General features: G+C 35.4%; 1 protein-coding gene across 1 annotated transcript in view; it reads left to right on the plus strand.

Moving 5' to 3' along the window:
• The window catches only part of FOXP2 (forkhead box P2), a 403,901-nt gene that overhangs the window by 373,380 nt on the left and 5,521 nt on the right, over positions 1–25,000 (plus strand). Inside the window, exons 21-22 of the mRNA XM_053977653.1 lie at positions 1,133–1,202; positions 2,031–2,194. Coding sequence (XP_053833628.1) covers positions 1,133–1,202; positions 2,031–2,194 — 234 coding nt within the window. The remainder of the gene's footprint in view (positions 1–1,132; positions 1,203–2,030; positions 2,195–25,000) is intronic.

A 25,000-nucleotide genomic window follows, 5' to 3' on the forward strand; every position in this document is an offset into this window, starting at 1 on the left:
CCTGTCTGACTTCCCCACGTAGTTTGCTGCAAGGAAAGCGATAATGGTTTTGTTTTTTCCTATCTATTTCACCATATGTTTGTCTTTTTAATTCCATCTACCATAAGTTCTCCTACTATATATTAAAAATAGCCCTGTGTACATATGTTGCCCATGTGTTAAGAGTTTCATATGCACTTGTTTTTACTGTAAACCTTTGACAGAAGTGGGAGTCGTTCAAGGTCAGTTTGGAATATAGGTATCATACACTACAGTACTGACCTCAAAAATATCTTCTTGATGAGGGTAGTATTCATGAGAAGCCTTCACAGGAGGACCTTTGGCATGCTTACTGCCCTACTTTCAAATTAATCCCATGTCAGTATGACTGGTTCTGTGGATGCTTTTTATTCCTTGAGAGTATATAATTAGTTTTGATAAAGCCATTCAGATAAAACCAAAGGTGCAGAGACAAGAGCCAGAGGTTTTTCTTTGCAGGAAGGTATTCTATTTCTGTAATGCATCTGTTTGTAGACAATGACCCACATGACCTCTGGAGTCATACTCTGCACTAATTTTATTGAAAATATAATTATATGGTTATCTAGCATATAGCATTTAATCTATATGCTATTTGATATCATATATGGTATGTTTGATTTGCTGGAAATTAATTGATCCACTGTATTGTTCACATACAGTTATTTATACATCATTGCAGCCTCGTTTTTTCTCATGAGGGAAGAGTAAGATCTTTTTTATTCAACACCTTTGTGTAGTTATATGTAATGTAGTAACAGTGTACTCGTGATAGTTCAGAAAACTAAAACCAAATACAGGAAGAGAGATGTAGCAAATGTAGTAGAGACAGATGTTATACAAATTTTAAAGCTATTTCTGTTAAATTCTTTCAGTGAGATAAGAACCTTTATGCTCTTGTAGCAAATTTCCACATGGGCCTTATAACAACAGTTTTGCTTTTCTGATGCAAATAAATCAATGTTCTAACAGGCTGAGCTCCTTCCCTCCCAACTTCATCTCATTTTTCCTTCCTAAACTCTAGTCTTCTGAGCTGACAAACCAATCCATTAACCCAATGAACCAGACAAGATATCTGCTTGTTTTTAAACTTTGAAAAATCGTTTATTTTCAGAAGCCCAACGTTAGTGAAAAACATACCCACCAGCTTAGGCTATGGAGCAGCTCTTAATGCAAGCTTGCAGGTAAAAAAAGTAAATAATTCATTTTTGTACACACTGATTATCTTCTTATGTGTGTTGTATTTTATTTCTGCTTATACATTGCTATAGAATTACCAGGTATGTTTATGTGGACCTGATGGTCATTCTAAATAACTGGGTTTATCATCCAAGTAAGTTGTATTACCTAGCACGGCAAGTAGTAGTTCTTATTCGTGCTACTTTTGATGTGAAGAAGCAAGAAGGACACCCTGTGGCAAAATCTGGAACATTCAGTTTTGCTGCAAATGTTAGATTGATAGAAGCTTTTGCAAATGCATGTGGATATGCATTAATATTTATCCAAGCTGTCATAAATGATTTCACATCATAGTGTTGGGGAACATGGTGCTCATGGCAAAAACTTTAAAGTTTAATTATAATATATAATTTTTATGCAGAAGAGGCAAATGTCAGGACTTTTTTATTTTGATTTAAGTTCTGGTCATTTTTTTAAAGTACAGCAGCTGCCTGCGTTATGAAGGAGACATACATTGTGTGGAAGGGCAAAGGGGTTAAGTGTAATTCAAAGTCAAAAAATGATGTAAAACTAGAAAGTGCCATGAATATCAGAACATAATTAATAATGGAAAATAATGAAACCTAAGCAAAAGAAAGAGTAAACCAGAAGTAGAAATGCTGTTATATACTGAATGTGAAAAAAATTGGAAATGCACAAAATTCTTCTGACCACTTCAACAATTACTCAAAATGAGCTGTTCTATGTGTATGTATTTCTAAATGTTCATGCGTGTAAGAGTGCTATGTATATGTATGGACTAATAATTTTGGTTTTACTTTTCATTTTGGTAGGCTGCACTGGCAGAGAGCAGTTTACCATTGCTAAGTAACCCAGGACTGATAAATAACGCATCCAGTGGCTTACTGCAGGCAGTCCATGAAGATCTCAATGGTTCGCTGGATCACATTGACAGTAATGGAAATAGCAGTCCAGGCTGCTCTCCTCAGCCTCACATGTAAGTTTCTTTCAAGAAAAAATGCCTTAGTCTAAGACACAATATAACTCAAAAGAGCTTTGAAAGGTGGCAAGTGAAACATCTGGAGCTATATATTTAAAACTAAACATTTATATTAAAACATTTAAATAGATGAGTCTTCATTTACTTTGTAGTGATTCCTGTAAGCTTTTTTTTTTTTGCTTTTTTCTTTTTTTTTTAAACCTCATCAATTTGCTTGCAAGCTCTGAACATAATGGGAGGCTAATCTCTGTGGTCATTTTCAGAGCCTTGTTTGTAAGGTATAGTCAAAATGTTCACACTGGAATTAGTTGTAATTTTAACTATGACTCTCTGAACCATTTATGAACTGTAGTAGAGATATTGCCTGTTTATATAAACCATAAAATGCAAAGTTTAACTGTTGCCCACAGTTTACATAGAAGCCAGTAAAGTGTAACTTTTTGCCTGTCATATAAATCAGTGTAATTACGTATTCAAGTTTAATTACTGGTGCGTCTGTATTGGCAAGGTTTATATGTTATATTTTATGCAAGACTACGATTCCTATTAATATTTAGCAGCTAACTATATCATTAATTACTCTAAATTCTTTCCCCTACCATCTTTTTAATGGAGCTGAGAGAGTGGAAGTATTAAAAATTGATGTATTGTGGATTTCAAAAATGTGTCTGAAGCTTTAGAAATGCCTGGCCTTAATCAGTGGTGTCAAACATGGCAGTTTCTTGTTTACTAAATAGTAAAACATGTATCTTGGAGGTATTGTTTCCCAGATTATTTATATAATAATTAGCAGTGTGATATGTAAGCAGACTTTGTTTTAAGTTTACTGTAAGATTATTTTAAGTGTATCTAAAATTATGGTATCTTTTTTTTTTATGTTTTAAAAAGCTGATCTTATTTGCCTTTTTTAATTTCATTTTCTCTTTCACATTTTAAATGTTCATTTTAATTGCTAGAGTGGGATATTTAACAGTAAAAGTAATTGAGACCAGAGTCCCTTTTTTACTTATGCTCTGATATGTTAAGAATCCATTTTGATCTGACCTTTTTTTAGGAAAAATATTTTATTGATTTTTTTCTTCTTTTGTTTGGCATGTTAATACATTGGTGATCACATAGAAATGTTTATTGACATGTATTTAATTGTTTTATTGCACATTTATTCTACTTGCCTTTGAAAATAATACACTGTGAACATTCATGTATTTTATCAGGTTCCGAACCATTACTTTTTCAAAATGGAAAAATTTGTCTTTTGGAAGTGTCTTTAGATGTATTAAATAATACAAAAGAAGTAATAAAACTTGAAGTAGAAAGAACATGAATATATGCTCTTGAGAGTAACACTACTCTAAAACAAGTAAAGTGAGCAATCAGACAAAAGTTTTTATATCCCATGCTTTATGCTATCAACCATGCAGTGGGTAGCTTGAGGCCTTTTACTTTTAGCAGTTCTCCTGAGTATGCTAATGCTCTCTTCCTGTATAAAATGCCAAGACAATAAAACTTTAAAGAGCAAACAAGAGTTAGATCATGTGTGTTAAAAACAGCTACTTTACAGAAAAGAATGACACTTGCTATTAAAGTTGTTTTGTAAGCGTTAGGCAGATCTGTTTACATATCCTGTGTTCTGTCTGCCATTCTGCTGGATAAACTGTGATATCTGTGCATATGATTATGTAGATATGGCTGTGTTTATAGCTAAAATAGTGCACATTGAAGTAATTCTTGCCTATAACAAAGGCAAATACTTTAAGTTACACCCTAACTCAAGATTCAGCCTTCCTCTCTCATTTTTATGATACGTCATTTGTCAAAATAGGCATTTTTGGGATTTGCTATGTTGACTCCTTTGAAACTTGCGAGGACATGTTGCTCAGTTCTTGATAGACTGAAGCAACAGAATGTAAATGCCCTGAGACACCGCTGGAGAAAGGATCTATGCACATTCATCCCTTGCAGCAAACTGAGTGCAAGAATTTTGGGCTTCTGTGAGACCAAGAGCCATCAGACATAAGATGCAAGCTCACTTGTGATATTTTTTCCTTTTTTTTTTTTGGTTTTTTTTGTTGTTGTTGTTGTTGTTTTTGTTTTTGTTTTTGTTTTTGTTTTTGTTTTTTTTTCTGTCGGGGAAAAAAGGGAATGAATGCAATCTGCAAGGAAAGGCCAGGGTAGAGAGAGGCTTGCATGAGAGGCAGAGGATCAAGGAAGATAAGAGACCTCTTCCTTGCCTCCATGGCTGCATTGGTCAGGGACCCTCATTTTTGTTAAAGAGCATTACCTAAGAAAATGAGAAAACGGTATAGGTAAAGTAAAACAGAAGTAAAACAAGTGAGGAATATGGCAAACAATGAAGACACAATTTAAATTTTGCATTGCCCACACAGATAATATAATCTCCTTTTTTTAAACTGAAAAATAGGTAATAAACTAGTTTAAAAAAAAGTATTTTTCCAGCACAAGCACCTACTTACTTTTAGTCTCCTGAGAATGTTCACCTAGGAAGTGTGGGTGTTTCTCCCCTAGAGAAGGGTTCTTGAGGTGTGATAATTACTGCACTCACCTATAAATTTGGAGGCTCTAATAATCTCCAAATAGATTAACCATCCATCTCCTGATTCCCAGGAAAATTCAGTAGCCACAACAGCAGGTATATGCTGAGCAATGCTGCCTGCCATCTTGTAGGTGCACACGTGCAGGAACAACGGAGCAAGGTTAGGGAAAGAGGCAAGAGGTTGTGCACAATTTAGAGATCGAGGCATTCAACTGGGAAGATGCAGAGTTTGGATTCTAGACAAGCTTCCAGAGAGAGGCATTTGTTTGGTATTTCAGCAGAAAATGCAAAAAGAGCCCCAGTCACAAAGTCAAGCATCTTAGTTGGGCATTTGGTTGTTAAAATTGTACTGACTGTCATTTTATCAGATATGATAAAACCAAATGATAGCAAAACTCTCTTATTATGGGATGATCATATTAATGTTTTTAGCATATTTTGTGTGTATGTGCAGAAGTCAGTGTATCTGTGGTTGAGCATTGGAACATTATCAGAGATGTTGATTTCTGTTACTGTAGTGCCTGAGCTACTGAGTGTCAGAAAACAGGGAAATTGTTTCAGTTCTTGGATACGAACTGAGTACTTCACATCTGGTTTTGAAGAGGCACAGTAATAAGAGTAGTTAGAGTCATTAATTTACCCATCTGTGACCAGGTATCTTAACATAGGCAAGCAAATCAACTTACTTAGAAAATAGTCTCTGTTCATTGACTAGAGAAAGATAGGAGGTCCATAACTTCAAGTAACTGTATCACATTTCAATGCTTGTTAAGTGCAGTGAGTCCCAGCCAGTGTATTTAGGGCACCGCCAAAATATTGGCCTCAGGTAATGAAATATAATCTGCTCCATTTTTTATGCTTTTTGAATGCTTAAAAATACCGCAGTAAGTTGTAGGTAATCAGTATAACCATGGCCTGGTAGCTGGGGTAATTTATATTAATTGTTAAATAAAGTATCTGAAATTATATTATGTGTCCCTCCCAGTTTCCTTTCTCTATCTGATGGAAGGTGGCAATTCCATAGTCCAGGATGCAGCATAAGAGTAGTGAAATCTTAAGTCCTAGGTTTTCTTTCTGTATTTCAGCAGTATTAAATCCAAATTCTGTCTTTGACTGGCCTTCAAATCTGATTCCTGGTGTGTAGGCGCTGAGTGCTTCCTTGACATAAATCTTCACTGATAAAATGTGTTGCTTATTGTAGGCATATATGTTCTATTCAAAATTTAAATTTCTTCTAAGATCAGTTGTCAACAATCAATATCAGGCAATTGTATTTTAAGTCAATGATTAAGACTGTTTCTTCTTTCATTATTTCAACATGGACTACTTCTCTGAACTTATTGTGAGTTAAAGCTGCTAAGCAACAGGTTTCAAAGCAACAAACAGAACTGAAGATATTTTATGCGCAAAGATTCATTATTTATGTAAAACTAGGTGCTGCTAGTCTTGCATAACAATTGTACATGGATGTAACAATAAGTTCCACAGTACACACCTTTGGAGTATAAATGCAGAATTCTAAACTAAAGAAAACAAATCCAAACAAGTGCAGTTAAAGCTGGGTTGTGGGAAACATTGGAAAAAAGGTTTTAGTATTCCTGTAGGAACAACAGTATTGGATGAGACATGAAGTGATGCTTAGGTACAATAATGACAGTTCATGCATTGCTGAAAACACAACTTCTTTTTAACCTGTATGTAATGGACAGCATACTGCTGAAGAGCTTTGGTGGGATTTAAAGGTCAGTTCTTTCAGAAGTAATAAATTTAGATTTTTAAATGAACATCAGGATCATAATGAAATCAGCTTTGTGCTATTACTTTTCCTGTCTCTATTATACATTCAAGAGTTCTCACTCTTGGGGATGGCAAATAAGGGATGGAAATCAAGTTCAACTATTTTTCTGGTGTTTGTCTCTGCATTTGTACTAGACTGATTACATTTCAGTGATTATTGCAGCTGGTACAGATCCGGGTGTTTTATCACCCGAATATTTAGCACATCACTTGGCCCCCATGGTCATGGCAAATGCATCATGCAAAATGCCACTTTACTTCATTGTATAATCCTGGGTGGGGGGAAAGATACAATTTTAATCTGCAAAATTCCTCATAGCAGTGGAGGAAACTGAAAGAAATTGGTCATGAGAAAACAAGGAAAATGGCAGACTGAGAAAATGTAGTCTTACCATAGGAAACAATGGGGTGATTCTATTAAAACTCACTGCAGCTCATTAAATAAGGAATGGAAGGAGTGAGAAAAGGTGATAGGGTAAACAGATATCCCTCTGGTGAGATTTTTAGGAAGGGGCTTGTCATCATGGTTGTCTCCCTGCTCACTCTGTGAGAGTGTAGACTGACAATGCAGCTAAACTCATTCTCAACTGACTTACGTATATAATCTAGTTCCTAACAGGAGATCCAGAATCCTGGAGTTAATGCCAACCTGATTTTTAGAATTTTATTTGTTGATAGCTTTTTTAGAAAAGTGAAAACAAGAAATAAGGTTTTAGAGTTGCTTCTCAAAAAGTGAGTTCGTACATCATCTCCTATGAGTCTTTATGTTCAGTTTTGTAGTGCTGTACTCCCTAAGACAGGAATTGTTTGAAGCCAAATGTCAAGGCACACATATATTCCATGATCTTTAAAGCTGTTTCTAGAAAATGTTATGGTAGGTTGTTATGAGAAAGGATAACTTTTGTCCAAATGAGCAAGAGTAATAGTCAGTTGGGGAAAAAAAAAAAGGAAAAAAAAATCTTATGCAGTGTAGTCCTTCGTCTTCGATTTTGTGTGGAAAAAGTGAGTTCCAAGCATCTATGGTTTCAGTCACCTTTTCTTTTTATTCTCCTGTCGTTCCCAACCCTACTTCTTTACCTTTTCTCACTCTTGCCCTGACTGGATCATTTCTCTCTGCAGTTCTATCTGCATAATCATCAAACTTGTTATTTTTTTTCAAACTTTTTTATCTTTAAATTTTATTCCCAGAGGCAAATATGATTATTCTGCTCTAAGATCATTTACTTTTGAGGTGCTTCAGTTTGAAAGCATTCCATTGTCAGGTCGTTCCCATATCTGATTATTCCAGTCCCCCACTGTTAAGCTTTCACACCACTTACAGTAGGTTACCTATCATTCCAGTTTTAATCCCTTTCATTCCCTTGTTTCTTTAACTTCATAATGTTATAATGTTCCAATCCCCTGTCTTTCCTTTTTTTTTTTTTTTTTTTTTTTTTTGTTATCGTTTCATTGTCCCATTTCATGATCTCTTTGCATTTACCTTGGAGGCTTGTTCTGTTCTAGAGGACTGCTATGATCCAAGTCTCTTGTTCATTGTATAAGACTTGACATAGTGTATAAGAAAATAAACTCGCGAAACACATCAATTAACAGGGATGTAACAAGCATTATTAAATAGGTGAGAAGCATGTAATTGAGCAGATGAATGCGGTAGCAATTGCAGTATTTCTGGGTACCCTTGTTCATCAAAAACGTTTCACCTAATCACATGATACTTTAATGCCTGTATAATTTAATTTCACACATTTTTATTCATAAATCTAACATAAGGATGATAATGGGCAAAGAGACTTTGTGACAACAATTGACTTTTATTTTTATATTAAAAAAGGAACAGCTAGGAAATGGGACCTTAAAGGTTGTAGCTTTTGTCTGAGCATATTCCCACTGAAAGAAGTTCTGTTGTGAGAATATGCAGTGAAATAATTTTGGCTTTTGTACAGAGCCATTTATCTGTGGACACTAATGGAAAAATAAGCAATGAAGTTTTGTTTAATAATATTTTTCACCATTCCCATTGAAACAACTTTTCACTTGAATGCTTTCCTAAATATTTATATTCTCCTTTTTTAAATTTTATTTTACATTACTTTTGAGTCCATTTGTCCTCTGTGTTTGCTTCTGTTCATCAATTTACTTATTTTCCAGCCCTGATGGTCCAGTTCTTTATCATTTCATCTCTAGATTCTTAAATGTTACGTTTTACTTTTGATCAGAAGTTGCTATTTCTTTTTTATATTATTCCAGCCCCTGTTGTTGCACTTCTAGAGTACATTCCCAATGCTCTTAACCAAAAGATCACTCCAGAGATATACAGTGCCTTCAGCTGAAAAGAGTCAGATCCCCATAGCATGACTTGTAGAAGTTGGAAGGCTCCTGTGGGATTTCACAGAATCTTTTTGGAAGCTGTCTTGTTGAAAACTTTGTGGTACTGGTATCATAAATTCTCAGTCTATGGACAAGATGCTTCTGCTTTTCACATAAAAGGTCTGTATAGGAAAAGGCAGCATCCTAAGTGTTGTTGCAGATGTCAAAAATTTGTTTGACATTGCACAATTAAATTTCTCTGCAATGTGGTTATGTAACTCTTAAAATTAGTTCATAAGAGAGTTTTGTCTTTGCACAATGCAAAAACTCAGATGACACTGCTGTTAAAGTGTATTTCTAAAACTGCACAGACAGTAACAAATTTTATCCACTACTGATGATTGCATTTGTTTTTTAAGTAACTGTAATATTATAAGCCAAAATTTTTGAAAGTGGAATCTCTAAATACTATTTCCTAAATAAATGTGTCCAAAACGTGTCTTCACACTTACTTATCACATAAAATGTCAAATAAAAACATGCCATTATATCCAATTGATAACACTTACACCAGTAGTTTAAATTCTGATCCATAAATCCAAGCATTCCTTGAAAAATGTAAGACATTGTGCTGAGAAAGTATTATTTGACTATTGTTTAATCTTCAGAATTAATAGAAAACTAGGGACTTTACACATTTTAAAAGACTAAAAATTCCAATTCAGGGTTGGGTTTTTTTAGGGCTTTATAGAAAGACTTCATCTCATGTGAAACCCCATGTGTAGTTCACGGTAAAGTTACTAAATCTCAAGATGGCTAAGGACATGATTATACCTGGTAAAGTCCATATGCAAAAGCAAAGTTCCCAATCTTCTGGTGAAGTGCAGTTGCATCTAACAAAAGCCTTTGATTTAGGTCAGTGCTGGAAATGCATATGTGTGGTACAACCCTGATGTAATTTCTGTTAGGGTTAAAACTGTAAGTATTCTGGGGGTTTTCTCTTAAATTTGGCTAAATATATCCAGTAGTCTCCCTCCTATACCAAGATTTTACCAAGTTCATTGTTCCACTGTATCCATTGCTAAGGATTTAATGATGTTGTAGAATCTTCGTATGATTGTGACTGTTCCGCTGATGCTTTTTGAAGACCTTAATAAGCTTCTGATTGAGATGGATAAGGGGATATGCTTATTTGATGCAGTATTGTGCTATGATAGTAGTAGTCTGGGACTTCCCCCAAAATTGATTTTTATTTCTCTTCATGTTTTTCCTCCTTCCCTTCATTCCTTGCAAATTTGGCATTATCAGACATCGTAGCTGAAAAAAATGACCTCTGAGCTTTTATCTCCTCTTACTCTAAGAACACAGGAGATAAAAGTCATGTTATGGGCAACCATTTATTACAATTCCTCTCCTAAAACCATCATAGTCCATCTCAAATTTGAAAGACATTGTGAAACTTCATTCCTTTGATGATTATAAGCCATATTCCAATTTCCAGACTAAATATATTCCAATTTAGTTTCACTGATATGTGTTTTAGTTTACAGACTCTTTTTTATTCTTCCTCATGTTTCGCAAATGTATTCAAGAGAGCACACTGTGAGCTTTGAATCTTTATTTTGTAGACCAAACAGACTGTTTCTGATAGAGCAGACTGTCCATTTTCCTCATATGTCTACAAGCCATTCCATAAAAAGACTCAGTTAGTTATGGTGGGTAGGTATTAACAGGTTTTTTTAAGAATTCCAGATGTACTTGTATATAATGTGTTTCTTCTTTGTCTCTGTTCCTGTGGGGAAAAAGCTTATTTCAGCTATATTGAGCTAAACTGTTATGGTTTATTTTAATATACACTATTATGGATAGATTGGGGGCCCTGTTGTGGGAAGTGCTGTACAAAGGCAAAACAAAAAGGTTTGTCAAATCCCTGCCCCAAACTCTTACAGTCTCTAGGTAGTAATTGAGTTTTGAGGTAGGTAGTAATTGGGTTTTGAGAAGGACTTCCAAATGCAGTTTGAATAGAAGGTGTATATTAATTACACATCTGTCGCCCTGTAGAACAGCATCACTTCATTAGAGAAAGGTTTGACACAAAGCTAGTTGCCATTGACTGGGCTATAGGAACATAAAGTGCAAAGGCAAACCATGCCTGGTGACAGTGACATGCCATGAGATGAGCAGCCATCAAGTAGTTTTCTGTAACTATCATGCCCTTTAATTCATAGCATTATGAAAGAAATAATAATGCATTTTTATCTATCTGGAGCTACTGGAAGTACAGTTTAAACCATATATTTTTTTATTTTGTAGCTGGATATATCTATAGATGTATTAATGACAATTGTATTGGACTGTATATATTTCATTCAGCAGGAATACACTGCCCTGTGAAACTGAAGTCTGCGTTAAGTACAGGCCAAAGTATGTGGGTAGGAGGCAGGATATGTTAATCTAGGCTTTGTGATATCTCAGATATTTCCTAATCAGCTCAGTCTGCAGGAAGACTATATTTGTGTTTTCTTGCAGAAAGGATACATATATAGCATATTCAGCTGACATGTTGCTCTTCACATCTAAATGGCAAATCTGCAGTAGTATAAAAATGAGAGGCATGATATTCCTATGTTCCTATGATGTTCCTATTCATCTGAATATGAATTTTCAGATGTTAACAGTTTGGTGAAATGTTCTGGAAAAAGTCAGAATGACTGGATGCACAGTCTTCCTTAATACTAGAAGCTGGTGACAAATATGTGCTGACAAAGGTATGTTGTTGTTGAAAGCATACTTAACAGGAATGTTGTAAGCTCTGTCTTCCACACAGTTCTTCTGATTGGTCTTTTCTGAAGACAGAGGAAAGACTAAAAATACACGTGTTTTTTTGAGAAGAGAGGAAAGGAAATTATGACAGCCTTTAGAACATGGTGCAGAGATGGGAAAGAACTTGTCCATTAGGAATGGGACAAGAAATAATTGATTGGTATTTTGGCAAGAACAGTTAGGATAGACATCAGAAAAAAATCCCCACCTTTTTTAATTTAGGATAATAAAGTGCTGATATATGTACCAGCACAGAAAGTCTTTGGAACCACTGATACTGGAAGCTTCTAAGAATAAATTAAAGTGGTCAAAAGTGATTTAACCATAAATGATCCTACTTTGGGGTAGGGAAAGTAAATTAAGAGACTTTATGATCTCTTGAAGTTCCTTCTAACCCTGTTTCCTTTTATCTGTATCATAAATCTTGAAAAATTTGGGGCTTTTTCATGTATGCCATGTTTTACAAATATAGTTGAATTGTCCATATCCATTTATTTTCTAATTTGTAACAGCTATCATTGCAAAATTCTTTTAAGTACTCTTATTTTTGAGATCAAATTGAAAGTTGGCCTCATAGAGAAATACATAGTGAGCATAAAATTCAGCTAATATGAGAAATGTCAGCAAGGGTAGTGCAGAAAGTCCTTAACAGGCCAGTTTGACCCAATTGTCTGTGTTGTGTGTGGCATCTGGTTCTACTTATTAAATACTACCATCAGCAAAAAAAAAAAAAAAAAAACCACAGCTGAAGAGCTGGCCTTTCTCTAGGCTTGTTCTAGTAGACTAAGCTAGGCCAGCGATCTTGGGAATCCAGAGAGGTCCCAGCTGACTGGAAACTGGTGAATGTTGTCCCAGTTTCCAAGAAAGGCAAGGAGGGTGACCCTGGAAACTACAGGCCTGTTGGTCTCAATTCAGTGTCTGGCAAAATCATGGAAGACCTTATTCTGGGAAGTATTGAGAAAAAAAAGAGGAGGACAACACAGTCATTGGTCACAGCCAGCACAGCTTCATGAGTTGGAAAGTCAGGTTGTCAAACCTGATTTCCTTCTATGACAAGATAACCCACCTATTTGATCTAGGAAGGCCAGTAGATGTGATCTTTTTGGTCTTCAGTGAAGTTTTTAGTACTGTCTCTCACAGGATTCTTCTGGACAAAATGTCCAGCACTCAGCTGGATAAACATTTTATGTGATGGGTGAGCAACTGGCTCATGAGTCAGGCACAAAGGGTTACAGTGAATGGGGTGACATCAGACTGGTGACCTGTCACTAGTGGGGTTCCACCGGGCTCCATCCTTGGCCCTGTGCTCTTCAACATCCTCATGAATGACTTGGATGCAGGACTGGAAGGTATACTAAGTGAGTTTGCAAATGACGCTTAACTTGGAGGAGTTGTCAGCTCCCTTGAGGGAGTTGTTCCATACCATTTATCTGATCAGCTCTATTTCCCAAGAGTTTTATTGATGTAAAAGTTTTCAACAGAAATAGAAAAACAATTTTATATAGCATGTATTTATATTAAACCGTACAAATCCTACATATAGCACAGTCTAATGTCTCCCTCAGCTTTTCCAGGATCATTGAATAGCTTTCCAGATTTTGCACAGAGAATATTTATCAGTTCTAACCCACAAATAACACTGAGGTACTTAATTGCTGCTGCTAAGTTTCTGTGTAACTGGTACAATTTTTAAAGCTTCCCAACCATTAGTCACTACAGAGCATGCCAGATCCACAGCCTCTTGTCTTGAACTTTGTTGTTTCTGGGCTTACTATTTTTTATAGTTCTTCAATAACCCCAAAAATATTCACACTGAAATCTCTAGTACTTTGTCATTTTGCTTTGAAATTTTGCCTTAAAAACTTCTGTACTCTTTCTCCCTAATACTTTCCTTTGTTTAGCATGTTAACTTTAGACGTTTGAACTAGATGCAGTTGACGGGTTGAAAGACTTCAGAGGCCTGTGCCCTAAGCTAATTTCTAGTCAAGTTTCTACTTGTGGTTCTATCACAGAGAAAATACATTTATTTAGACACTAAAGGGAGCAAGCAAATGTCAAGGATGGGAATTCTAGTAAGAGTTTCTAGAATCAGAAAATATTATGTTAATGTCATCTTCTTAGTCAGAACATGATTCTTAAAAAATTTGATCCTGTAAGGAAGGGCTAATTGTAGGTGAGCTTTAAGCCTCATTTGATATTTAAAGAAAGTGTATTCTTAATATGCCAGTTTTTCAGAAAAATGTCTTTATCTATGTTCAAAATTTAATATATTAGTGCAAATGGGGTATCCGTATTTATAGTCTTTGCCTTTTCTTGCCTTGTCTAAAAATAATAAAAAGAGAACTCCAAACAATAGACAAAACACCAAGACCTGCTCAATTTAATTATAAGTTTCATAATATAAAAAAATCCTCTGTATGTTTTCACTGTCCATTTTTAATCAATGAAATATTTTATTTTGTTAAAGGAAAATAACATTGTCAAATTAAATCAGTCAATTTATACTCTAGAAATTTTTCTATACAATGCTCATTTCTTTGTAATAAGCTAAAAGGAAGAGAAGAACATGTTTGATTGTTGGGGATTTTTTAAAATTATTTTCAACATTTTTTTCCACTCAGACTCCTTCCTATAAATTTGAAATTCTTCAGAAACTTGTTTTGCATATTTTCCTTTTAGTTTTGGTATGCCACCAATGGCCATTTTCAAACTTTCCTTCAAAAAGAAGCTCTATGTTGTAACTGTCCCTAATTTGAAGAGAACTAGTTGATAATTATATGTGCTTAGGCTGGCCCAACCTGATACTGCAGGAAGCACCAAGCACCAACTCCAGCCTCTTCAGGATCAAATGTATTTTGATATATGTGCATATGCTATAGAAAGGAAAAACGAGAGGCTTGCTCCTAGTGTCCATGAATTAATGGCTAGCTGGCTTCTGCAGTGTGAAGGTCAATATGTGTTAAAACATTTTTTCCTTTAGATTAATGATAGATGGCATCTTGGAATTACTGAATACTTAATATTTTTAATAGGATTTAAATATATAATAATTTTGAAAATCAGAGCTAATTAACTGTGTAATATACTAAGGATTTTAGAAACTTATCTTTTGCAGTTGCATTATGCCTTTTTATTTTTATAATAAATTAGTAGTGTGATAACTATAAGGATAAAATTATTATAAATCTGCCATATTAAATAAATATTAAACCCTTAAGTTTAAGGCAAAGGTGAATGTGTCCTTTCTTCCATGTTTCCATATTTTTAGTATCTCACTACTATGCATATCTCCAAGCCTCTACTCTTATGTTGACTTCAGAGGCAGCTAAATTAAATTGATTCAAAGTTTCCTCCCATAGGTATGTTCCCATGCCATAGGTCGCTTCTGTTGATCTTTCCTGGATTCTTCTATATGGTTTTTGGGATGAGTGAGTAATAGCTAAAGGGTAGTCAGGTACATTGATTATAGAAGTTGAAGTGAGGGCCTACTTACAAATACATAAACCTTTTTAATATAATTGTCATTGTCATTATTCTCTCCTAGTTAGTGTAACATACTGGGTTTTGACTCCTCAAGGAGAAGCACCATTGAAAGATTCATAATATATTTCCCAAGTGGTTATAGTAGATGGATGTATATTGATAGTTTATTTTCTTTCTTTTATTTGTCAGCAGTAAATTGATTTTGCCATGAATTGTCAGCTTTGGGTTTTTTCACATTTAATTTCACATATACCCAATCTATATATATATCATGTTGTTATCTCTGTTTATATCTTCAGCGCTATTCGTAATTCTATTCAAAATAGAAATCAAATGTAGGATCTTGGAGATTTGCTGTTAACCTACCTCTATGTTGTGATACAATCTTTTGTTCTTCATCGAATTACTTTTATTACTGACAAATCTTTGTGCCTACTTTTAGTATGAGATGGATTTTTGGAAGTTTCTCACAGTAATTTACGGATTTAAATATGCCCATCTGCTCTCCTTGTTTACTGCAGCATTATTCTTAAAAGGCTCATAGAGCAAGTAAAATAACTGGTCTTACATTTGCTATTCCACCTCATTCATCTGGTAGAAAAATATGTGTTTCACATTTATTCCCCCTTCTCCCCAAGTGTTCTGTGAGATGTATTACATATTTTACTTACATCTTCTGTGAATAAACTTCAGAAGTGAAATCATGGCCCTAATGACGTCAAGAGGAATTTTGCCATTGACTTAAATGAGATCTAGAGTTCATCCGATGAAACTCTTTGTCTTTATGTCTTTGGCTTTCCCTCATTTCTAATTCTGCTTTCAGTCACTCTGAATCATTCCTAATGTCTGTCTGATATTTCTTGTAACTTCTTACAGTCCCATTTCTCAGTTTCAAAATATTTTAATATTCGTTTTCCCTTTTTTTTTTTTAATTTTTTCTAAATAAGACAAGGAGCTCTCTGAGATATGAAATCTTTTTATTAGCTCTTTGAAACTTTTTACACTCTTACTAGTTTATAACATTAGCAAAATCATTAATGTTGAAATCCAGAACAGTTTTAGCTATGCAAATACAAGTAAGAAATATTTTCTCAGTTTTGTCAGGACTAATTGGATATGCCCTGTTAACCAATAAGTTTATAAGTGTTTTTTAAAAAGGCTTGGGTTTTATTTTTCCTGCTAATATAAGTGTAATATCTTAATATTTTCTGCTATCTATATTCCCCTAAACCCCAAAAGTTATAGATAAAATCACCTTTTTTTTTTCTTTTTTTTTTTTTCTTTTTCATTTTTCTTCATTAAACATCCCTCTTAGTACTTTCCAGACACCCTATATAGTTTGTGGCATATTCCTCTCTTTAAAATACCACTATGTTTTCTCTTAGTTCAGATTTTCAGGTAATAATGAGTATCTTCCTGCTGTCCCATTCCCCTCTCATATTAGACATACATAGACACTCGTATATAGAGTAGCTTTTCTCTGCTATTTTCATGCTAGATCTTCACATCCAGTTATTAATTGTTCTTGACTTCCACTCTGGTCTTGCATTTGCAATACCTGGATATTCTCTGATTTCTCCTGGAATGTAAGAATATGCTGGGATCTGTCCTGGTTTAGATTTTATTTGATGTCCTGCAGGATGGATCTCTTTCTCATTATGTTTGCAGAAGATATCAAATTAGGGGAACAGTCAATATGCATGAGGGTAAGATGACCATTCGGAGGACCTGTATGGGCTGAAGGACTCGGCCAAGGGAACTTTATGAAATGCCATGCCTTGCACCGAGGAAGGAAAATCCCCATCTGAGTCCAGTTTTGGCACCTCAAATTTAAGAATTACGGCAGTAAACTGGGGTGAGTTCAGCAAAAGTCTACCCACATGGTCAGAAAAAGAAGCTGTTGCCCTCTGGGGAGAGCCAGAGAGAGCTGAACTAGATCAGTCTGGAAAGAGGGGGCTTTGAGGGGACCTGACTCTCAGTACCTACAGGAAGATAAACAGGAAGGCTCTTCACTTTGGTGGTAGAATGAGAGAGAGGTCATAAGTTAAAATGAATGTTTCGGACTGGACGTAAAGAAATATGGATATATATCCTCTTTCCTCATGAGGACAGTTAGGCAGTGGATGGGGCTGTTGACAAGCAAGTTGTATAGTCCATATCCTCTAAGGTTTTCCAAACCTGACCAGATAAAATTCCAAGCAATCTGCTGTGACCTTCTAGCTGTGCCTTCTTTAGGCAGTGGGTTCACCTAGAGATATTCTAGAGCCCTTAACCTGAATTATCCAGTGAGTCTAGAGTGTGTTTTCTTTAAAACAGAACTACTGAGAGAGTGAGCAGAAGCAACGTAGCAATTTTAGCAATCGGCATAAGGTGAAAGATGCTTTGGATTTTGTTTTACAGATACTAGTGAAGTCATATCAGGTGCTCACAGAAGGGATGGATCTTAGATGCAGCAATAACGGAGTTTACATCTTTTTTAATTTATTAAAAGAAGAAAAGTTGTGCTTGCAAGACCAGTTTTATATGCTCAGTAATTGTGGGGTTTGTGATTATTATTTTTCTTTACCCCTGGCCCAAGGGACTCACCTCCCTTTTATTCTAGTGTCATTGAAGGGAGGGCATGAAGAGCACTAACTGCTTCTACACTGACTGCTAAAATTTTATCAACAGATATTATAAATAGGAAAGTCTAGTTTAGAGTTTGTAAAAGCAATAGTTGACTTACACAAACTCATTCATTCTTGCTCCTACTTTGCTTGATGTGCCAGAGGCACTTTGTGGCCATTGATCATTAATTCCATCTTATGCCATCTCCTCTAGCGATGAGCTAAAGGCAAACTTTAGTGGCCTAATTAACTTTTCCTGTGAACTTTTATCTCCTGTCAGCATCTGTAGCAGTGCCTGCCAGCCAGGACTGTTTGTTGCCTCTGCTTTCCATTGCCAAGTCAATGCAACTCCCAACTCCACCATGGTAGACTTGAAACCCTTGGTGATGGATAAAATGAAAATTTTCAAAGGTATATTTAGTGCTTCAGTGTTGCATTTCAGAAAATAAAAGGATGTTACTTCCAATTTTTTTCTCAGAATGGTTCTTGGAGGGCCCAGGGTGTAAGGGTGTCATTTGAAATTGGCAGGTTGATAAAGCACATCCATAAACACCCCCACTGAAGAGCAGTGCTTCTATAGGATTAGAATTATATTTCTGATCTTCTTCCACCACGGTATTGTAGCTTCACTCTCTCCTTAGTGAAATGAGGTAGCACACCCTCAGCTTCATGTGAAGGGTATGTGACAATAGGACCTTCCTGTCTTTCTTGTTTGAAGTCAGAGATTTGCATATAGGCATTATTTTATCTAGAAATAATGCCACTTCTTCATCATTTCAGTATATGTGTTAAATACATGGGGAAAGTGTTCTTCAAGGAGAAATAATAATGTATTCTGTGACAGTTGTAGCATTACTGAATTTGTATTTAATTACTTGTCTAATACTTTCTTCCTTTTCTCAATATTTGGATTAGTATCTCCCTATGTGGCTGTACATACTCACATCAATAAACAGTTCCCTTCTACTTAGAAAAAATAAGAAACTCTTTATAATAGCATAAAACTGTAGAAAGATAGAGTAAGAATTAGATAACATGAAAATATTTTAGGATTTGAGGATTTGTCCCCATTTGTCTAGCAAAGCATAAATATAAAATTTCTAAATCTGAAATAGTGGAATGGAAAAGAAAGCTTTTCTTCCAAAACTACCATGGGATATCCTACAGATCTATAGCTATATTGGCAAGATAGGTCTTCCTGAAGGATATAGTAGTTCACCTCTATTAGGAAACAGACAGCAATAGAAGTTGTATATAAGATACTTCAACAGGTCAAATTTGAAAAATACTTAATGCAAAGAAGTCTTCAGAAAGCAAAAATGCTTCAGATAAAAATAAATATTTTAAACCTTTTTCACATATGAAAATATAAAAACATACACAAATAACCAGATTGGCCACAGAATTATTTGACCTTAGTAGCTCACCTTTTTGGTTCGGACATAGATATTTTCAAACTTCCTCAGTTTGAAGAATTCTGTGGCTGTGGATCTTCTCCCAGTGTTTACTGGATCACTTTGTGTAGCTGAATAAAAATTGCACTTGTAGTGTAGGATGCCCACTACATAAAAGAATTGAGGGCCCCTGTTACACTGGAAAGTTACACTGGAAATGTGAAGTTCTATAAAAGACATTGCGTTACACAAAGATAGCATTCCGTTTTTTTCTTTTCATTACTGAAGCACTGTAATTGTGAATAGTGATAGTGAATAGATAGTACAGTTGAAGGAATATCTGCAGACTAGCCAATTGTTTTGAAGATGTAATGTTTGTGGGCTTAAGAATTGTGAGGAAGAATGGATCAAATGGAACATCAGTTGGTTTGGGAAATAGTTAAAGTTGCTTGAGAGCTACCTAATTATTTAGTTAATATTTTTTTAACTCTTAAGAATCTTTATTTGTTTAATGGACAAACATAAACTTAAAGAAAATCAATGTAGGTTCCCATGACACATATGGGTTAGAAATTTTTCAGTCCCAAAGATTCCCCTGGGAAAACTTTCTTCATCTAAGTTTTAGAAAATTCTTTGTCTTTATACACTTCTATATGAAGTCACTTGGAAAGCTAGTGAATCAATAGTATCAGAATTAAAGTCTCATAGAAAATAAGCTAGGGAGGGACTTCAAGACATGATGTAATTTATTGCCCTTTGTGCCATTGAATACCAAAGTAAAAAACTCCCTAGTGTTACTAGGTGCCTAAGTCTCCATAGCAATACAAAATACTTCCAGCTGCAACCCAGCAAAAAGATTATCCTTTCATGATTTTAGACTGATTATTGCAACCCCTGAGTGGAATAAAAAGACACCAAAAGAGCTTAAAAGAATTACATGACTTGTTGCAAATCATATTCTTGGCTACAAAGCTCACAGTAAGCACATTGACCTAGGCACCTTCTCTCTCTCAACACCTACCACCACTTCAATACAAAGCCAAAAGCAAAGTATTTTCCCTACCAGTCATCACATTGATTTGACTGCCTGAATCTCTCTGTCATGATGTCCCACAACACCTTTTCTTAAATTATTTTAGCAGAACATTAAAGATTTTTGGTGGATATGGGCAACAATGTTTAGATGACCCAGATCTGAACTGTGGAGTTTGTTCACTGGGAATCCTAGAGGGGTTGAATCCTGGACTTTTCTTGGTGGCTTTCAGAATTAATCACTGAACTTCCTGCATTTTTTTTTTCTTTTTCACATATACAAATGAGAATTGAACTAATGAACTAATTTTTTTTTTTTTTTTTTTTTTTTTTTTTTGCTTCTATAGAATTGCATGAAAGATATACAGAGAGACTTAAATTGTTAAATCTCTTGTTTGGCAGAAGAAAAGGATTACTGTAGTAACACAATGCTGGTGGTTATAAAAGGCGTTGTCTGCTTTCATATGTTATCCAAAGAAAAACTGAATCTTTTATTCAAAGCTTAGAATGAGTACTATTTTACTAAAAAAAAAATCTGAAAATTGTTGTAATTATTTATATTTCCTTGTCCTGAGTTCTCACTGCTGTTTTGCTTTATTCAGTATCCCCTTATGTTAAAGTTAATGTGAAGTGCATCCTCTGTAGAAAATGTGCTATTCATAATTGAGAATATAGTATCAAGTATATTTTCTCCTTGTTGACACCAGCTCAACTCAATTTAATTAAGAAATCATGTACTTGGTTATACGATCTGGTTGTTTTCTTGTCAGCAACAGCACACGTTCTAATGTTTAGAAGTTGAACATAACACTTGTTTTGTTGCTGTTGTCTAGATTTTAGCAGGATTTTCGTAACTGTTGTACTAAACACATTTTCCCAAGGTAGGATCAGACTTATCTTCTGAAAAATTCAGAAGACAAGTTCACTTTGTATCAGATGAGTTATTGCAGGCTTTGAGAATTTGGCTTCATCCCTAAATATTTGAAAGTTACTTTACACATTCCTTCCATTAGATATTTATCCCTCAGCTGCCTGTCCTGCTAGCTTTCTTTTTCCTCTGAAATCACAAAGCTCTTCTCCAAAAGCCTACAGTCTTCATAAGGCCTTTGTAAGTGTCCAGCAACTGTTACCTGTCTCCTGGCAATAATTCCAGTTAAATGTTAGAAATGTTGATTTCTTTAAGGATACAGTATGCAGTTGTAATTTGCCAGTTAATTGCAAGGAGTGAGAGAAGAATCTTCATGTGAAGCTGTAAAGCATGCAGAAGAGTGAATGTTTGAGGCAGACACAGAGAAAGAGGAACTTCATGTTCTGCAGTCTATGAGCAAAGAAAAAGCAATGTATTGAGATGAGTAGGCAAATCTGCAAGATATTAGAATCCTTCTTTTATATTAAAAACATCTCTCACAGAGAGTACTATTTTGAAAGTGCTGGGCTACAGGAAAAGTCTTTTTTATAATTGTAGATCCATCAATTGTAAAGAAGGTAATCCATGGAAATTAGGATGTTCGTTTGTTTATATCTTCACCAAAAAGTTCTTTGAAATAATTTAGCATAGCCATATTTTTTTTTTTTTGCTCCTGCTTCATTCACCTCCTTGCTTTCTGTTTGTGACCTTGCATTGGCACCCTGAGCTCAGGTAGAGGTATATTTTGCCAGCACTTATTCAAAGGAGATAGGCATTTTGATAAGTATATTTGGAAATGGTGTCATAGTTACACTTGCTAAGAGATGTCCCCATCATCTCTTTATTATCCCAAAGAATTAGCAGGGATTTAACATAGTTCTCACAGATGTGTGCCTAACTCCAAGGATGATTTGGGAAAGGCCCAAAAAAATGGGGACTCTAGACCTCCCCAGAAAACCTGGTTCAGTGCTTCACTGTCTGTACTAATTTATAACTCTAGCATCTGACCAGTTGCTCTTTCTGTAACCTAAGACAGCAATTTTACAACCTTTCATCTTGTAACAGGGTTTCTCTTTTCCTAATCCTCTACCAGGGTTTTCTCAAGTTGTTGACATCTGTGAAATTAATAACAATGTCCTTCATTCTATCTTCATTGTCATTAATAAAAAAGTATTGACTAGTTCTGAACACGATTGGTTCATCAAGAAATGATGCTAAACTTTCCTAAAATACAGATTACAACTATATAGTAGATCAGAAAGTTTTGATCACAAGTCCAGAATCACTAAGCTATGACATGTTTTAGGATTTGAGTAGCATATCTGTTCATAAGAAGTCATGGAATACAGAAATATTTATTCAGAATTTATGTTTAAATACTCCGTACTTTAAATGGGAATTTGTTCTTAGCACAATGCTCCTATTGTGCAACAAAATAGTAGTGCAAAATTTTGCAAATAATCACATTTAAATATATTTCTGTCTGTATATACATAAATCTTCAAATCTTCTTTTGCTTATGAAAAAGAAAAAGAAAGCTTTTCATATCTTGTATAGTTGCTTCCTCAGAACATATATAAAATACTATAAATGTAGGATCCTTTACATATCTAACCAGTATGCTTGAACTTTGCCTTTCAACCTTTGATTTTGAAAAAAAAAAACCTCTTAGAGTTGAGAGAAATGTTGGTTTCACAAGCCAATGTGTTATTCCTTGTATTTACACTTCAGAAAGAGATGCTTATATGGCAGTGCTTTCTAAAATTTAGAAAGGTTCCTTAAGCTTCTGGCAGAGCAGCCTATGAAATTTATTTCTATGTGGACATCTGAATTGCTTGATTTTTAGTCTTGATTTACTGTTAATCTGTAAGAAAGAATAGTTGAAAAAAATGAAAAATTTTATTCATGATTAGTCCTTTACGATATTAACCCTTCCACAGATTAGTCATCAAATTAATCTTTGAGCTGTCCTTGCAAAAATGCAGTCCTCAATACTAAAAAATTACAATACCAGAGGAACTAATATTTTAATATGTAGTGAATTTTTAATGGCTATTTCTTGTTATCCTCTCTGTTTATACAGAGGCTGCACTCCAACCACTGAAGTGCAATAAAGCAACCTTGACAGAACCCTTAAAGGAATTGAATGTATTTGGGAAAAAAGTTCTGTAGTCAGAACTTCTTAAGCATGGAAGCAAAAGCATAGCAATGAATCATGGAATGATTTGGAATGGAAAGGACATTTAAAGATCATCTACTCCACCATCCCTGCCATAAGCAGGGATATACTTCATTGAATTGATGAAAGCCCTATCCTGATTTTGAAAACTTTCAGGGATGGACATCCACAACTTCTCTGGGCAATCTGTTTCAGTGTCTCACCATGTTCATGTAAAATATTTTTTCCTTATACCTGATGTAAACCTACCCTTCTCACGTTTACAAATGTTGCTCCTTTTTCTGTCACTACAGGCCCTGGTAGAAAGTCCCCATCTTTCTTATACACCTCCTTAAGTATTGAAAGGTCTCCTGGAGCCTTCTCTTCTTCAGGCTGAACAACCCCAACTCTCTCAACCTTTCTTCATAGGAGAGGTGTCCCACTCCTCTTGTCCCACAAATTTTTGTGACCCATTTCTAACAGGTCCATGTCTGCCTTGTCCTGGGAACCCCTCCAAGTAGGACCTCATGAGGGCAGAGTACAGAGCAGGGTAGGGAGGCAAATCACTTCTCTAACCTGCTAAGCATGCTTCTTTTTATGCAGCCTAGGATACAATTGGCTTCCTGGGTGGCAAGTGCACGTTTCCAGCTCACATCCATTTTTTCATCCACCACTATCCCCAGGTCCCTCTATGGGGATAGCCCCTGGGCTGCTCTCAAACCCTTTAGCCTCCAGTCTGTTTTGTATTGGGGATTGCTCTGACCCAGGTGCAGGATCTCATGCTTTGTTTTACTGAACTTCTAAGGTTCATGTGGGCCCACTCCTCAAAACTGTCAAGGTGTCCCTGGATAATATCCCTTCTCTCCACCAAATTAACCACCACTCAGCTTGGTGTTACTGGCAGACTTGCTGAGGGTGTACTCAACAAATCCCACTGTGTGTCACAGGTGAAGATAGTGTTGGTCCCAGTATGGACGACTGAAAAACACCAACAATGAAGTAATAGGGTAGGTATAACGGTGCACAAAATGCAATTTCTTGGGAGCAACAAAGGAAACAGAATATTGTGATCATAATGTTAGCGCATCTGGAGAAAATTATTATGGCAATATAGCATGATTAAAAACCACTGAAGACTTGCATCAAAAAATGTAAGTGACATTGTAGTCACTTACAATTCTGAGGAAAATATCTGAAATTTGAAGCTTAATGGAGTTCAGAAGTTCTCTTCAACACTTACAAATGTTTGAGAAAAGATACTAAGTGAAAAACAAATCTCATGAAAGGACCTTAAATCTCAAGGCACACAATTACTTGTACTGCCTTAAAAAGGAATGAATTGCTTTTCTCCTCTTTCAGAAGACACTGTTCAAATGTTTTTCAGTGATAAAAGTAATTTCTAAATGACCCCACATTCCTCTGCAACACAGCTACCACACAAATAAGAACAAATATAGTTAAATTCAGATGGAGACTGAAGCACCTTGTTGCCTGTGGGTCCTAATCGTTGTTTTCAGATTCAGTAAGTTCTACACCACAGTAGATACTGTGTGACCTCAGATCACCCTGTGGTGTTTTCAAACCTCAGGTGTCTGCTAGAAACACAACAGAGAGACATAGGAGATTAGGTTCAATTTCTTTTTGTAACTGTTACAGCAGGGTTAGCTTTGCAAGGAGAATCAGGCAGTATGTCTTGGGGTTTATTATTTTATCAATTACTGTGTAGTGGCACGTTGGATACA

Source organism: Vidua macroura, chromosome 5 (genome assembly GCF_024509145.1).
Source record: "Vidua macroura isolate BioBank_ID:100142 chromosome 5, ASM2450914v1, whole genome shotgun sequence".
Classification (NCBI taxonomy): domain Eukaryota; kingdom Metazoa; phylum Chordata; class Aves; order Passeriformes; family Viduidae; genus Vidua; species Vidua macroura.